Consider the following 14,226-nt stretch of genomic DNA (forward strand, 5'->3'; position numbering starts at 1 on the left):
AAACGTTTACATAATGTACAAGAGCGGATAACTGTGTCGAGATGTTGATCTTTCAAACCTCCTGAAATATATTAACAAAATTGTGTTGTAATAAAATATTCAACGTTTATCTGACAAGGAGTCACCATTATCCCGCTCCATTTCAAAATATTCACTCAAAAATGGCACCAATTCTTTAGCCTTACTAAGGGAATGACTTTTTTGGATTGCGTCTAAAGGTGCAATGTTCTGACATTTAATTTCAATATTTAATTGACCATTTAGTCGGCAAATTTGAAGAAGTCATTGCCATTGTCGAATTAGACATTTTGTATGCATATGTAAAACCATTTCCATTAAAAAGTCAACGTAGCGACCTTCCCAAATTTATTACCAGTTGACATCGTGTTATAATTTATCACCTGAACTCTGAATTATTTAATAAATTTGTAATTGACGCATGGCGAGAACGAGATACGCCTAACTTTAGGCAACCAAACTTCATCGCCGTTCACCTACGTTCTTTTACCTGATATTTACCTACAGGTAAGAATGAATGAATGCTTTATTCCGTTTCGTGCTCGTCATGTCAGTTACATTTTTTAACTTGCGGAACAAACTCGTACTTCCGTTACAAACCGAACGTCCCTCGAATAATAACAACGAATTACAAATTTTTAATAAAAAAAAAACAGGGGACATTTAATCTAATTAGTAGATTGTGTGCTAACTAAGTTTGTGTACGAATAACTGTTTAAATGTGAGAGCATGCAGCAATTTACGCAAAGGATTTAACCGTTATTAATGCAGGTAACGTGTTTCTCTTAATTTTTGTCATTTATAATTCCATTATCCTCTTGTTTGCTCCATTCAAATTGTCTAATTAAAGTAATCATTAGGAATATAATTGGTGATTATCACGTCAGAAGTACGGCGATTTTAGGTTATTTCAAGTAGGTGCAATTTGAAAAACTGCATGTAACACTGACACAATTTATTGATAAGCGCAATTCGAATCTGACCGCTACAAATTTTAATCGAATTTCCCTATACTGCACCTTTACTAATTTTACAGTACAATAATCGCAAAACAATTCCTTAGTGAAGATTTGACATGCAAAACAAACATAAGAGCGTGGTTAGAAAGCTACCAATTTTCGCAAAAAAAATCTGAATTATTAGCAATTAAGTGGAAGAAAGTGTAATTTTCGTTTTTACCATTTTTTCCCAAGTTAATGTTGCGTAAGTTCTGCTTCCTACTTTCAACTTGTCAATAATCTCTCAAAAGTCATCCAAGCCGAAATTAAATAAGAAAATTCTCCTTTTTTCTGTTTTATAATTTATTTTTAATCGGTATAGGTAAAGTCGTCCTTGCTTATGCAATGAAAGAATAAGACCAAGATATCGAGCTATAGGAAACAGTAACCGACTACACGGCTTTGACCCTTGGCAAAGGGATAATAAAACTTCTTTATTTAACGTTTTCGGTTTTCGCTTCGGCTCCAATCAAAATAAATTCAATAACAATCAGTAATACAAGAACGGTAGCTGCTTTATTGTCATCTCCAATTAAATATGTTTTTTATTCATGAGGCGTTCTTGTTAAAGCTCTCTAAATGTAATAACAACTGAGAAAGAGATGGGAATGTACAGCAGCTGAACTTTTTCATTAAAAACGAATAGACTTACAAGCACTAAGTGTAAAATTCGTGGCAGTTGAAGTACCTATTGCATTCTACCTTCGATTCTACCCTAGTATTATCGCAAATCATAAGAGAATAACAAAAATTTCGATAAACTAACAGTGCTATAAGGAAAGTACATACGTACCTGTAATCGAGGTATAACTGTGAATTAATTTTGTGTTTTGTGGCACCCTTTAAAGATACTCCTGAGCAAAGTTTTCTTGTGTACCTAGAATAAATCTTCATTATTCATAACTAATAATTAAATATACTCAGTGTTCCTGTATTTGATCCCAACCTTTGTAGGTACATTTTTAGTAACCCAGACCAAATGTTCTAACAAACCATATTAATAAGAATTTATTTGTTCTTCAATAATATGAAGAAAACGAGCACTTAAATCCTGTAGTTTCTGTTGGTTCTTAACTTTTAGACACTGCAACCTCCTTTTTCGGTTAAATGTTTTGACGACCCCTCCTATGAATAATAATAAAAACGTCTACAACAATTCTAATTTTAAATCGTAACAACCACGTTTAACTCACGGTTTACTTAACAGTTAACACTATTAAACATCGTATTAGATAAGACAAGTAATAAATCCATTGAATTTTGTGGTCAGTTGCTTTATAAAAGCAATAAATGCTTTTAATTTTTCGCCCCCTCGGACATTTATTCTGAAGTATTTTTTTCATATTAGTGGATGAGATTTACCTCAAAAGATCAATTTACTCATTTCTATGCATCCGATGCGTTTCATAGTTGTTTCAACCTCGGTTTCAATGAAAGCAGTGTAACTGGCTTAGTTGTATTTACAAGGGTCAAAGACCCAAAAATAAAATTCGACCTTTACATCACTGGCACTGTGATAATTAATTTTTAATTTACTCATGGCTAGCTCAGTATTAAAAAATATCCATACCCCTTATTCGATCGAGGCAGTGGCCCAACCAGAAAGGTAGTCGGAGGGACATGGACAACCGGTCAATTAAGATTTGATAGTCAAATTTCATCTTCGGCGGAGGGGGGGGGGGGCTGTAGCCAGATAGACCTTCCTCCTTCGAAAAAATGGATATTCTCTGTATATCAAGATAAGTTTTAATATCAGTTCTTAATTACTTGCGTTTTGGTTTTAAAACCAGTTTTCCTACTCAGAAATGTTCCCTCGCGTAAATTTTATCACTCATAAATAACAAATGAAAACGGATACCATGGACTTAGCTGCACAGTGAACAACAAAGGTCGAATATCACGTCACCAAATAATTCATAGAGCACTTACTTCCATCAACTTTAGCATCTTTGGAACCGGTTGGACTATACCGTTCCGATGGTAAACGACCTGATGAGATAACGCTTACAGCATATGCAAAAGGCCAATCCCTTGCATATGACTGTACATGTGTGGACACCTTATCCACAACATACTTGAAGAGTACTTTCTGTAAGGGCTGGAGCTGCAGCAGAAGAGGCATGCTCAAAAAACACAAAAAATATTAAGATCTAAAGAAAGGCTATATATTTATGGGACTTGCTTTCGAGACAGTTGGCTCATGGTGCAAGAGATTTTCTTAATAGAATGGGCAGAAGTTTAATTGCGGAATCCGGCGACAAACGCGCTAAACAATTTTTATTCTAAAGGATATCCTTAGCTATCCAACGCGGAAATAGTGCATGTATCCTGGGCACCCTCCCGGCGGAAAAACAGTTGGTCGACATATATTTGTTTGTTATTGTTTTGGTTCTTGAATTTCGACCGTCAATCTTCATATATACGCGAATGAAACGTCTCGTACACAAAATGGTACGCGCCTGATTTTATAATGCTAAGAATTCAATTCCAACGCATTTAAAATGGTACACAATGGTTCTTCGAAAATCAAGGTAAATTTTTAACTATAAAAAAATTCACACGCGAAACAGTGTACGTGATAGCTGGAGAATTCGTCTTCGAATCTAATTTTTAATGCACTCAAACAGAAGGAATAGAAACAAAAAGGAACTTATTTCTAAACGGAAATGACCTCGACTGGCGTGCCCCAACAACTAATAGAAACGCCGCACTTAGGTCACGTACGAAACGAAAGTTTATTAGGCTCACGAAATCGAAGAAACCGCCCTCGCTTTCCGCAATACGTTTCTGGTTATCGCCGGACATACTCTCATTCTCGATCACTATGAAGTGGTACATGTGTAAATTTTCCTGTATGTTAAAATACAAATTCAAAACCAAAATTTTTAACCAAGCGACCCTTGTTACAGTAATTAAGTGTGAAATAAATAGTAATAGATTTGCAGAATTAACACATTAACACAACCGCGCTGAATAACGAAGAAGGGATAATCCTAAAACCACTTTTATGTTTGTTAACCCAGATACCAAAACTTCGTCCAGATCAGAATTTTGGGCGTATCCAAAACGATCATTTGCGTACCAGCGGTTAATTATATAAAATATTAGTTTTTAGGTCTCTCTACCAATCAATTTTTTTGACACATTCAACTGTGACAGTTTGTGGGGACGTATTTACAAAATTTTTTGAATGTACTGTAAGGATGATCATATAAGATAAACCAGCTCTTTACTGCAGCGTCCCGCACTGATCATAATCCTGCGCTACCTCGTGCGCTACTTCTAATGGAACTACTTTACCATAAATTGCTACTTGCTACTGAATTCAAAAGATACGTTTATGGCTGGTGATAAGGGTGGATAGCATTTAATGATTGCTGTCGGAGGCTAAGGGAAGGTAGATTAAGGAATTGTATTTTATTCTTGCCTAGACTGTGTCCTATTATCTAAAATCGAGTCTAAAATTTTTTGTATTGTACCAATAAATCACAATCTCCGTTTTGAACACTCAAATGCGCGAGAAATCGGAACATTGTTTAAAGTTTTTAATAAATGCACCAAATTATAGAAGATTTAAATACCTTTGCCATTTACTTTATATATCTCAGCATTAAGTATCAATGCATTTAAGTCTTTCTTCGTAAGATGCTTCCGGTTCATGCACGAAAACAACTTTTCATATTCTTTATACAAGCCTTTACTGGATTTAGATTTTGCCCTTACCAACTCTGCTTCTGATTTTGCTACAAACCATTATTGGACGGGGTATGATCTTCTTCTACCTAAGTCATTTTATTTACAAAGATGGCGATTTTTATAAGAGAACGTTAAGTGACATTTCCATGTCAATCATGGAATTACGAATATACAGCCCACATAATTAGACCTGTATTCGAGTATAACGTCAATATGATTTTATTTTATTTCTCTATTTTTAAATTATAGTGCACGTATAATAAAAAAATACTGTAAGAAACATTTGTATAATTGATCTTTAAAAAACTTTCAACTTTTAAAAGCACTCCGCTACGTGTCGTGCCATTAAACTCATTGCGCGTGCTTTAAAGACTAGATTATACGCTTGTCTCTTAATATACTATGAACGCCTTCTATTTTGTTTAATTTGTACTGACTGCAACTGCTTATGTCGTGAAATCGTTTAAATAGTTAAAAAATTTTAAACCTGAGACTTATTTTCGTTCATAAAATCATTCACCTAAAATTCTAAAGGGTAGTGTTAACCGCCCCTCAGTTTTCAAATAATTCTACTCGTAATATAGGATTGTCTGGTACAAACTTACAAACTTTAGGCCATTAATGGATTAACCCGAATTACAGATTTAAATAAAGTCCTATGTTTAAACATGTTATAAAACGGGAACGTTGAGAAGTGAGTAACGGCCGACTACTTTAACAGATGAAAATACAGTTAAAGCATATGTCAATGTTATCTGCATTTTACACCTCTTTTATATTAAGCTGCTGCATTATAAAATCGTTATTTATCGTTAATTGCTGTTACCGTATATTATCTTGACGCAGGTTCGTCCGTCCTTGCGGTACTTAAATTTGCCTGCAGTGCTCAGGCACGGCCTTATCCGTTAGTAAATTGGGTAGGTGCTTTAGACCAGATAAATCTGAATACCTCAACTTAGGGCACAGCAGGATTCCGAGGATTGTTATGGACGATCTCTTCATAATTCACCTACCTAATTGTAGCAAAGTGAAAAGTATTGGTAGTGAGCTTTCTTTTTAGAGGGACATTACATAAATCCGCAGTGTTCTACTCGAGGTTCTACTAGTATCCTTTTTTTCTGGTGTGCATTTCCTCGTTTTTAGGCAGTAGGTCATTAAATGTTTTGTAATAAAATGATTATTTACATGTAGGTCATTCGCCCTCAATTTGCAAGTCAAAGAAGTCCGTCCTTCATTCTGGCACAATTCTGGCTAGGAATTCTTCCGCTTGTGCAATCTTTGTACCGTTGCCTAAAAATCTTGGGCATGCTGATGGAAAGTATGCGCAAGCACAATGATATCGCGATTTTTTTAACAAGCGTGCGTGGGGGTCTGGGTAATTTTTTGTTCACTTGTAATCTCGAACCTGTCGCAAACTAGGCCAGGAATCTAATTAACCGCATGTATTTAAATACAAAATTGTAAGGTGTCCGATTCAGGCATTTAAAGTTAAAAGTGAGTGCGTTAATTTCAATTTCTTTATAGGGAACTGTGTATAGCAGTCAAAGGCATTACGGCATATTTCTGAAGAAAGCGTATCTTAAACAATAATGGGGTTAGTTTCTAATCCATTAAAGTACGGTATCTATAAATACGTTGGGTTAATGTGATAATCAAGGATGTGTAAAATCATAGAGTATAGGTGATTGGGCAATGCCTGCTTACTTTTCTTGGTGATGTATATAATTAAGGTAGAATGGGAAGTCATATAGAAAAAAGGTCCTATTGAAACATGATGACATGATAAGGAAAGAAAGACGAGATCTCCTACTAAGTAGTAACATTTCTGCTTTTCTTTTTGCATTTACACCAAATGAGACTCATGAGCTAAAGAGCTAAATTGTACCTTGTACAAGGAATTATTGTGTCAGAATAGTGCAGTTACCCTGGCAGTTACATATTGTAATTTTTCTAATTATGTGAATGTAGAATTGTATTTATGTATGTAATTGCTTTTACTAAGTGTACAAGTAAGTATGTGACAAAAGCGAAAGTAGAGGCGGTCTTGACATGTTGCAAACAAACCGAGGACTGAAAGTAGTAAAAAATATGCATTTGAATTTGTTCCAATTTTTTGTTTTAACTCGACAGGATAACAAAAGTTTTCGACTTGGATAACAAAACGAAAAGGCACCTCCATAGTGACTAATAACCCAGGCTTTAAGCAGCAATACATGGAGTAATAGTTGTGTGCATCTAAGAAGATTCCTGTAATGTTCTTTAAGACATTCGGTTGTACTTATCCCATTCCCTAACGAGTATTTCTAAGATTCATAAAAAAATTTTCAAAATCTTTTCCAAAAAGTAACTAACAAGACTTCCGGTACTTCTTAAACTGGTAGATTTATGTGTCCTAATTTCTGGATAGATTTTGAAAAGGATTTTTAAGTAGTATTATACTGAAAGGTCCTATTCTCTTAAATTTTTATATTCTACGGTCGACTCTACGGCAATTTCAGGATCTCCAGGAAGACCCTTGAGGATATTTCTAGATTTCTAGAGCCCTGATGTAAAGATTTCTAGAAGATTTCGATAAGCATAGAGCGCCTTTCCTATCGGAGACAGAAAATAGAAGTGTCATATCTGCTCTAGCGATAATGTCAATCTTTGGCGCCTACTACTCAGTCGAACAACAATCAAAAAAGATCCCTTATAATAGTAATATTGGGTTGGCGTTGCTTTAACCCAAACCTGTCGGTCGACTCGTTTAGTTAGACTGTAACATCTTCGGTACGTCGGTGCACTTACCATAGGGTTGAGCACCATCTAGCTTCTTTAAATACTCTACGGTCCCTGTATAAAACTGGGAAGATATAAGGGAAATAACATTGAAATCAAATTAACAAAAGAAATACTCACGAAACGTCTACAAAATTCTTCGATCTCAATCCATACTGGTGTAAATTAATCAGCTAAGATCAGTCCTGACATCACCAAATCTCTGCCTTTTTTTCATGATTGATATATAAGTATTCCTATTCAGTCAAGTTTGCAGCTGATTGATCCTTTTTTCAATACACCGTCAGCCATTGACATTCTTGTGGGCGTAGAAGCGTTTTGGAGCATCTTATGTTCCTCTTCAATCGACTTAGGAGAAAATCAGCGCAAGCCTTACTAATCAAAATTAGGATGGATAGTATCGGGGTTTGTAGCTCGGCCTATTTCATCAGTTGCGCACGTACATTTGTATCTTTCACGATTTTTGTGTTTCGAACCAAGACACTAGTGTGGATATGAAGAGGAAATTAATAGAAATCTGGACTAAGTGAAATCTTTGATATTCAAAGGTGAAATGTAATTCCAGAGGTTGAAAAATCGTGGAAAGAATGAGGGAAGGTCTATTATTATGCATGTTTGTAAATATTATCTGTTATATATTTAAATTCATGTAATGTTCATGTAATTTTTTAAATAGATTACCCTTACCTAGAGACTTTTGTCTGGCAGAGGACAAGTCCTCAGCAAGGTTACTGGAAAAATGTATGTATGCATTTAACACCTGATGATGATTAAAGGTATCTATGACTTCATGTATCGCACGTGATACTGTTGGTTGGCTTATTGGCGCCATATCATTTCTTCCAATGCCTAGTCGAAAACTTCCTCCAGCGAAGAGCCGTAGAGCAGCTAATATCTAAAGCAAATATTACTGTCACATACGAGGTCACATACGTTGTTGACTGGGAGAAATTCTGGTAGTATGTATTCTCCACGTCTTATTTTCGTAACCGTTTTAATTTTACAAAATTATGATCAAATACATCACAAGGGTCCTCCGGGATATAGCGTTCTCTACGTTCCTCTGTCCTTTCGATATTTTGTATTACATTCAATTCCAATAACACGTTATAATTGGCCCATTTCTGAAGTTATTTATGAATATTTTTCAAGAATTTGCGAACCATTCGAAAGCTCATTGTATTTGCCGTCTCACAGAACAAGAAGAAAGTCAATGTTGTCTTTAACAACCACTCTGTAAACTGTTAAAGCTGTATATGCGCGAGAAGTGTAATAAGAATTTCAGTCGCGTGGTATTTTCGTTGTTATTGGAGATAGAGATGTACATATCGGGACATCTACAATGAAACAAGGTAATTTGTTTACTAAAACATTTTTTCAATCAGACAAACCGTTTAAGAAATATAAGTAATAGGTTAACCATTTATAAAAATGTAACGGGAGCGCGTCAGAATAGCAATTCTACTAACACCCGTTTAAACACGTACCCTGTCGCATAATTTCTTCTACGATTTCCGTCTACACAAAATCTCGATCATATAGGTCTGTCTGTCGGTCTGTACGTCTCTCATTTCTGGCTAAACTGCTGAATCGATTTGAAACAAATTTGGTAAACACGCGAGTGTTGTTCATCCTATGCTTTCTACCATGTATATTATTAGTTGTTATTGTAAGGGCCGATGCCGCGCTTTGCGTTAAGTCTAGGTAATATATACGAGAATACTGTAGAGAACATTCTATAAATTTCGATAGACATCGAGACGCCATGAAAGATTAGTCATCAGCGATAAAGAACGAAGACGGATGTGACGTAATATTTCTTAGAAATATGACGTGTTTGTTCGAGAACATTTTGAAGCGTCTATCACTACTCGAGAATATTCTAAGAACATTCTAGAAAGAATGTTGTTTGCTATATAAGCAAATCGAACTGCGTTTTGAGTGCAGTCCCAAAATAGATCCGCTTGAGTCATGTTATAAATAGTGTTTTTGAACATTATCCATCGTTCCTCTAAATGGGGTCGAGTGATATCAAAGATTAAGGAAATAGGATCTCAAAGCTTTCCCATAAATTTATTGTTGAACCAAAGAGTACCCACCAAAGAGTAACCATACTCTTTGGTGATGGTTACTCTTTGGTTGTACTATTAAAACACGACTATAGTTTCGGTGATAATCGCCATCATCAGGTGAAATTAATTATTAATTATATTAAGGTGTTGTTGTAAAGGTAAAACATTGAAGACGGGTTGAAAATGAAAAGAATAGATGTCAGAAAATTAAGTTTTTTGCCTCGTTTTATGCCTTTGTCGCAAATATGCAAAATTTCAAAATCTTTATTAGGGTTAAACGAGTGACCCGTTTCCAAGATGTGTGACGCGAAGGAGGATTTAGTGGACATGGAATTGTTATTTTTGATGCATAGGAAGTGTTCGAGGAACCTGGTGGAGAATTTCCTGCCGGTTTGGTCAATGTAAGACGATTTACATGTGGGGCATTTGAGTTTGTAGATACCAGATTTGTCTGTGAGAGGGATTTGGTCTTTCGTGTGGGACAGGAGAGGTTGTTATTTGCTTTAAAAATGAAGTTGATATTGAATTTTTGAAATATGTTTTGAAAACAATGGGAAATTTCGCCAATGTAAGGTAGGGAATGATAAGTGACAGTAGTTTTTTCAGGTGAGGGGGTTAAGAATGTGGTATTCAAAATTTCTAGTTTATGAAGGAGTTTAAATTGGAAATTTGTATCGGGGTCAAAGGATATTTGTTTTGAAAGGCTAAATGATTTGTAGTTCGGCATTAAATTTGGATTGACTTAGGGGTAGGTTAAATAATCTATGAAAATAAAATCTGAAGGAAGCTACATCTATTCTTCTCATTTTCAACCCGTCTTCAATGTTTAACCTTTACAATAACACCTTCAATCAATAATAATTAATTTCACCTGATGATGGCGATTATCGCCGAAACTATAGTCGTGTTTTAATAGTACAACAATAAATTTATGGGGAAAGCTTTGAGATCCGATTTTCTTAATCTTTGTTATAAATAGTGAGTGATAAATATTAATTACCGTTATAAATTAACCCATTTTAAGACTGTTATACCTTTATTGTTAATTATTTGTAAAAAAATAAACGCCGTAATTAAATTCTGCCCAAAAGTTTTACAGCTCTTTATTTTATGTCTAAGAATATGTGTACCAAATTTGTTTCAAGTCGATTCAGCCGTTTAGCCGGAAATGAGACACATACAGACCGACAGACAGACTTATATGATCGAAATTTTTTGTAGACGTAGATCGTAGACGAATTTATGCGACAGGGTACATGTTTAAACGGGTGTCCGTAGTATTGCTATTCTAACGCGCTCCCGTTACATTTTTATAAATGTTTAACCTATTATATTTCTTAAACGGTTTGTCTGATTGAAAAAATGTTTTAGTAAAAAAACTACCTTGTTTCATTGTACATTTTTGTCTCGATATGTATACCTCCATCTCCAATAATAGCGAAAATACCTGGCGACTGAAATTTTTATCACACTTCTCGCGCATATACAGCTTTAACAGTTTACAGAGTGGTCGTTAAAGACAACATTGACTTTCTTTTTGTTCTGTGAGACGGAAAATATAATGAGCTTTCGAATGGTACACAAATTCTTGAATAATATTCTTAAATATCTTCAGAAATGCGATGTAAACGTAAAAATTTCTAATGTTTGGGGAAGTGCGAAATTTTGTACAAATTATTTTTTTCTGGCTATTTGCAATCCGTGCGACTAGCGCGCCCTCTTGATTCAGAATCGGCATCTAATTCTGCACAAGATACATATTTTTCTAAATGTATATCTTCGAGTGCAGGTGGCACTATTTTAGAAGCGTCTTTTTGACACCCAGATTCCTGACTATAAATTATGATTTAGGTAACATTTGGGAGCTTGATAATGTTTCAGAAAAGCATTTGGTATTATATTTGATATTACTGTGAAGATTTTCCGCACGAAAGAATTTTGTTGAAACCCAGTACCTTCCCTTTAATTTCGAGTTTAATTTACTTCCCCCGCATCCATTCGCTTTTTATTGAGCGAATTATCTAATTCACAAATACTTTTGCATATGCGGCGATGCAGCTTTTGTCGTGTTTAATTTCATTAAGAGGCCCTTCTGTTGAAATTTCAGTAAGAGAAATACACAAATAACAAATTTAAGCTTTTGACAGGTTAAATATAATTGATCGAGATGCTTTTATTAAAAAGTGCTACTGTTGAAATTCTAGTAGATCAATTGACGTCTATCATGGAATCTCGAGAACCATAGAAAGATGAGGGAGAAAATATGCGCAATTAAAGAGTACACAACTCGGTAATAAATGAACCCTTGAATTTGTCTGATTAAAATATCGAAATTCCGTGACCCTTATAGTTTGGTAATTTAGTTGATCACCTAAAGAAATCACCTATTCAGCGCCGCCCCAAGTTAATGCTGCCACTTACGACTGGCAGACGAGTGATTTTATTATTAGTTTTCAACGTACATTCAGCCTGTATTGTCGAATATTTTGTCGCTTATGGTTTAGTTACTATGTACGCTGCCTCCCGGTCTACAGGGTTTTATTAACACTTCCCAAAAACTAACACCGCTTAATCGGAACGTAAATGTTTCCTCTGTTAATTCAATCATTTTTTAAATAATGAGTATAAAAGGATTAAACTATGGTTTTTTTGTAAACTTGCAAAATAGTAAACACATTTTTAAGCGAGTCATGCTCTTAGGATTCATTAAGTGGTACGCTATGCATTTGGACATTCACATGTTTGAGACTTCTTACAAAGATGTATACATTTTCCCTTGTCCTTGCGTGTTGACTATGTACATGAATTTTCGATAAAATTGTATTGTGTAGACGCTACTGAAAAAGGCTGGGAGCTGTTCCAGTGCTTAATGTTTTAAACGTCAGAGTCGACCATTTCACAGTTGGTCAGCTTGCCTATAGTACTGATTGGATGAAATGATACTCTAAATTCGTACATGTGGTGAAATAAATTAGTAGATATACATGTCGCATGCGCCAAGTGCATGTAAGTGATTACTTGAAGTGCACAGCGCCCATTTGGCTGGATACTAAAGGTACCTATGTATTTTGAATAGTTTCTATATTATTTTTTACTTTTTTGGGTGTATATCTATTACGATCCATTTACAGTAACCTTGAACCCAACTACAACCTTATCAATGTATCGAAAAATTCCCGACGATTTACAAAAAACAGCTGAGTGTAAATTAAATGAAGTCACAAGCCGTATTGAAAATGATATTACACAAATGAAGGAATGGATAGCAAAGCAACCACATTTAAATATTGAAATAGGTAAATGACACTAATTTGCATTTCATTAAAATCGTGATTGTAGACGATCAGTTTATTTTGACACTTCTGCGCTGCTGTAAGTTTAGCTTGCAGCGAACAAAAGAAAAAATCGACACTTATTACACTGCTAGATCTATCATGCCCGAAATATTTAGCAACCGAGATCCCTATCTGCCCGAAATACAGCATTTATTTAATAGCCGGTGGTATGTTCTTTACTGAAGGAAAACTGGGGGTTTCAAGTAGGTTTTTTTTAGTATAGCTCTCCCATTGCCAAATTTGGATCCTGATGATGGCAGCCGCATAATCTTCATTAACTACAGCAGCAGTCTGGACCCTAATTTGGTATCCTTGCGAAACCTGGACAAAGTGAATTATATGATTTTGGACATACTGATAAGGGAAGATGATGATATGATAATCAACGGCTTGAAACTTATAACTCACTGCAAAGATCTTAGCGTCAGATTTCTAAATGAACTTACTCCACTCTATATGAAAAGACATGTGTACCTTGTGAATGCGTTTCCACTTCGACTTCAAGCAGTACGTGTGGTGAACTGTCCTGCACCATTCGCATTCGCTTATAGTATTTTCAAAACATTCACCACTAGTAAAATAGGTCAAAGAGTAAGCACACCGTTATAATTGAAGAGAATCAACTTCCTCTTTCAGATGATCATGGTTAGTGAAACTAATGTTCCAGAATTATGCAGGCAATCACCTCACCTATTTCCAAAAGAGATGGGTGGTAACAATGGCTCCATACAGGAATTATCAGGTAACGTTAAAGTGTTGGTTCGTCAGCGTAACTTACGGTCATATCAGGTACATGGAAAAGAAAAGTAGAGAGTTACAGGGAATGGTTCTTGCAAGAAGAAGCTAAAAAGAGCGACGAGAGTTTACGTACAGAGCCACCAAAGACTGCACTGGACTTGTTTGGAGCAGATGGGACATTTCGCAAGTTGGAGATTGACTAAAAAGCTTCTAATAAATTGTAAGAACCTATCTACGAAACTGTAAATGTAATTGAAAATGACAGTGCAAGCTGTCTTGGTGTAAGTCGCAGTTCACTTTTAATAAAAGATACAAATCTTGTGGCAAACACACTTTTATTACCTTCTAAGATAAAATAGCCTTCTGCCATTCATATACAGTTCTTTTTACTATTCACTATTATTTAAGCTTTGTTGTTCAGCAGTTACTTACTCAAGCAAATTTGAAATCAGCATCTAAAACTGCAAAACATTCACCATTGTACCAATATCTTTAATAATAAGAAACTTACCCATGCAATCTCACGCGATTTGGGACACACTGTATACATATCTCTATACCCACCTCAACAAATTCTTTATTCACATTTTC

The 14,226-nt window shown here is 35.2% G+C and overlaps 1 protein-coding gene across 2 annotated transcripts; it reads left to right on the forward strand.

The window, feature by feature from the left end:
• The first annotated feature begins 524 nt into the window (after nucleotides 1-524).
• On the forward strand, nucleotides 525-13,955 carry LOC116170850 (retinol-binding protein pinta-like). Of its 2 annotated transcripts, none has more exons than XM_031487376.1 (6): nucleotides 525-789; nucleotides 12,694-12,858; nucleotides 12,902-13,064; nucleotides 13,116-13,488; nucleotides 13,534-13,639; nucleotides 13,687-13,955. In XM_031487376.1, exons 2-6 carry the CDS (start codon nucleotides 12,723-12,725, stop codon nucleotides 13,836-13,838), a joined length of 930 nt encoding a protein of 309 aa, XP_031343236.1. In that variant the 5' UTR covers nucleotides 525-789; nucleotides 12,694-12,722; the 3' UTR covers nucleotides 13,839-13,955. The 2 variants fall into 2 exon arrangements, with proteins under 2 accessions (XP_031343236.1, XP_031343235.1); XM_031487375.1 differs by lacking the exon at nucleotides 525-789 and adding an exon at nucleotides 12,452-12,617.
• The last annotated feature ends 271 nt before the right edge of the window (nucleotides 13,956-14,226 follow it).

This window comes from Photinus pyralis, unplaced genomic scaffold, assembly GCF_008802855.1.
Source record: "Photinus pyralis isolate 1611_PpyrPB1 unplaced genomic scaffold, Ppyr1.3 Ppyr1.4_LG5, whole genome shotgun sequence".
Classification (NCBI taxonomy): domain Eukaryota; kingdom Metazoa; phylum Arthropoda; class Insecta; order Coleoptera; family Lampyridae; genus Photinus; species Photinus pyralis.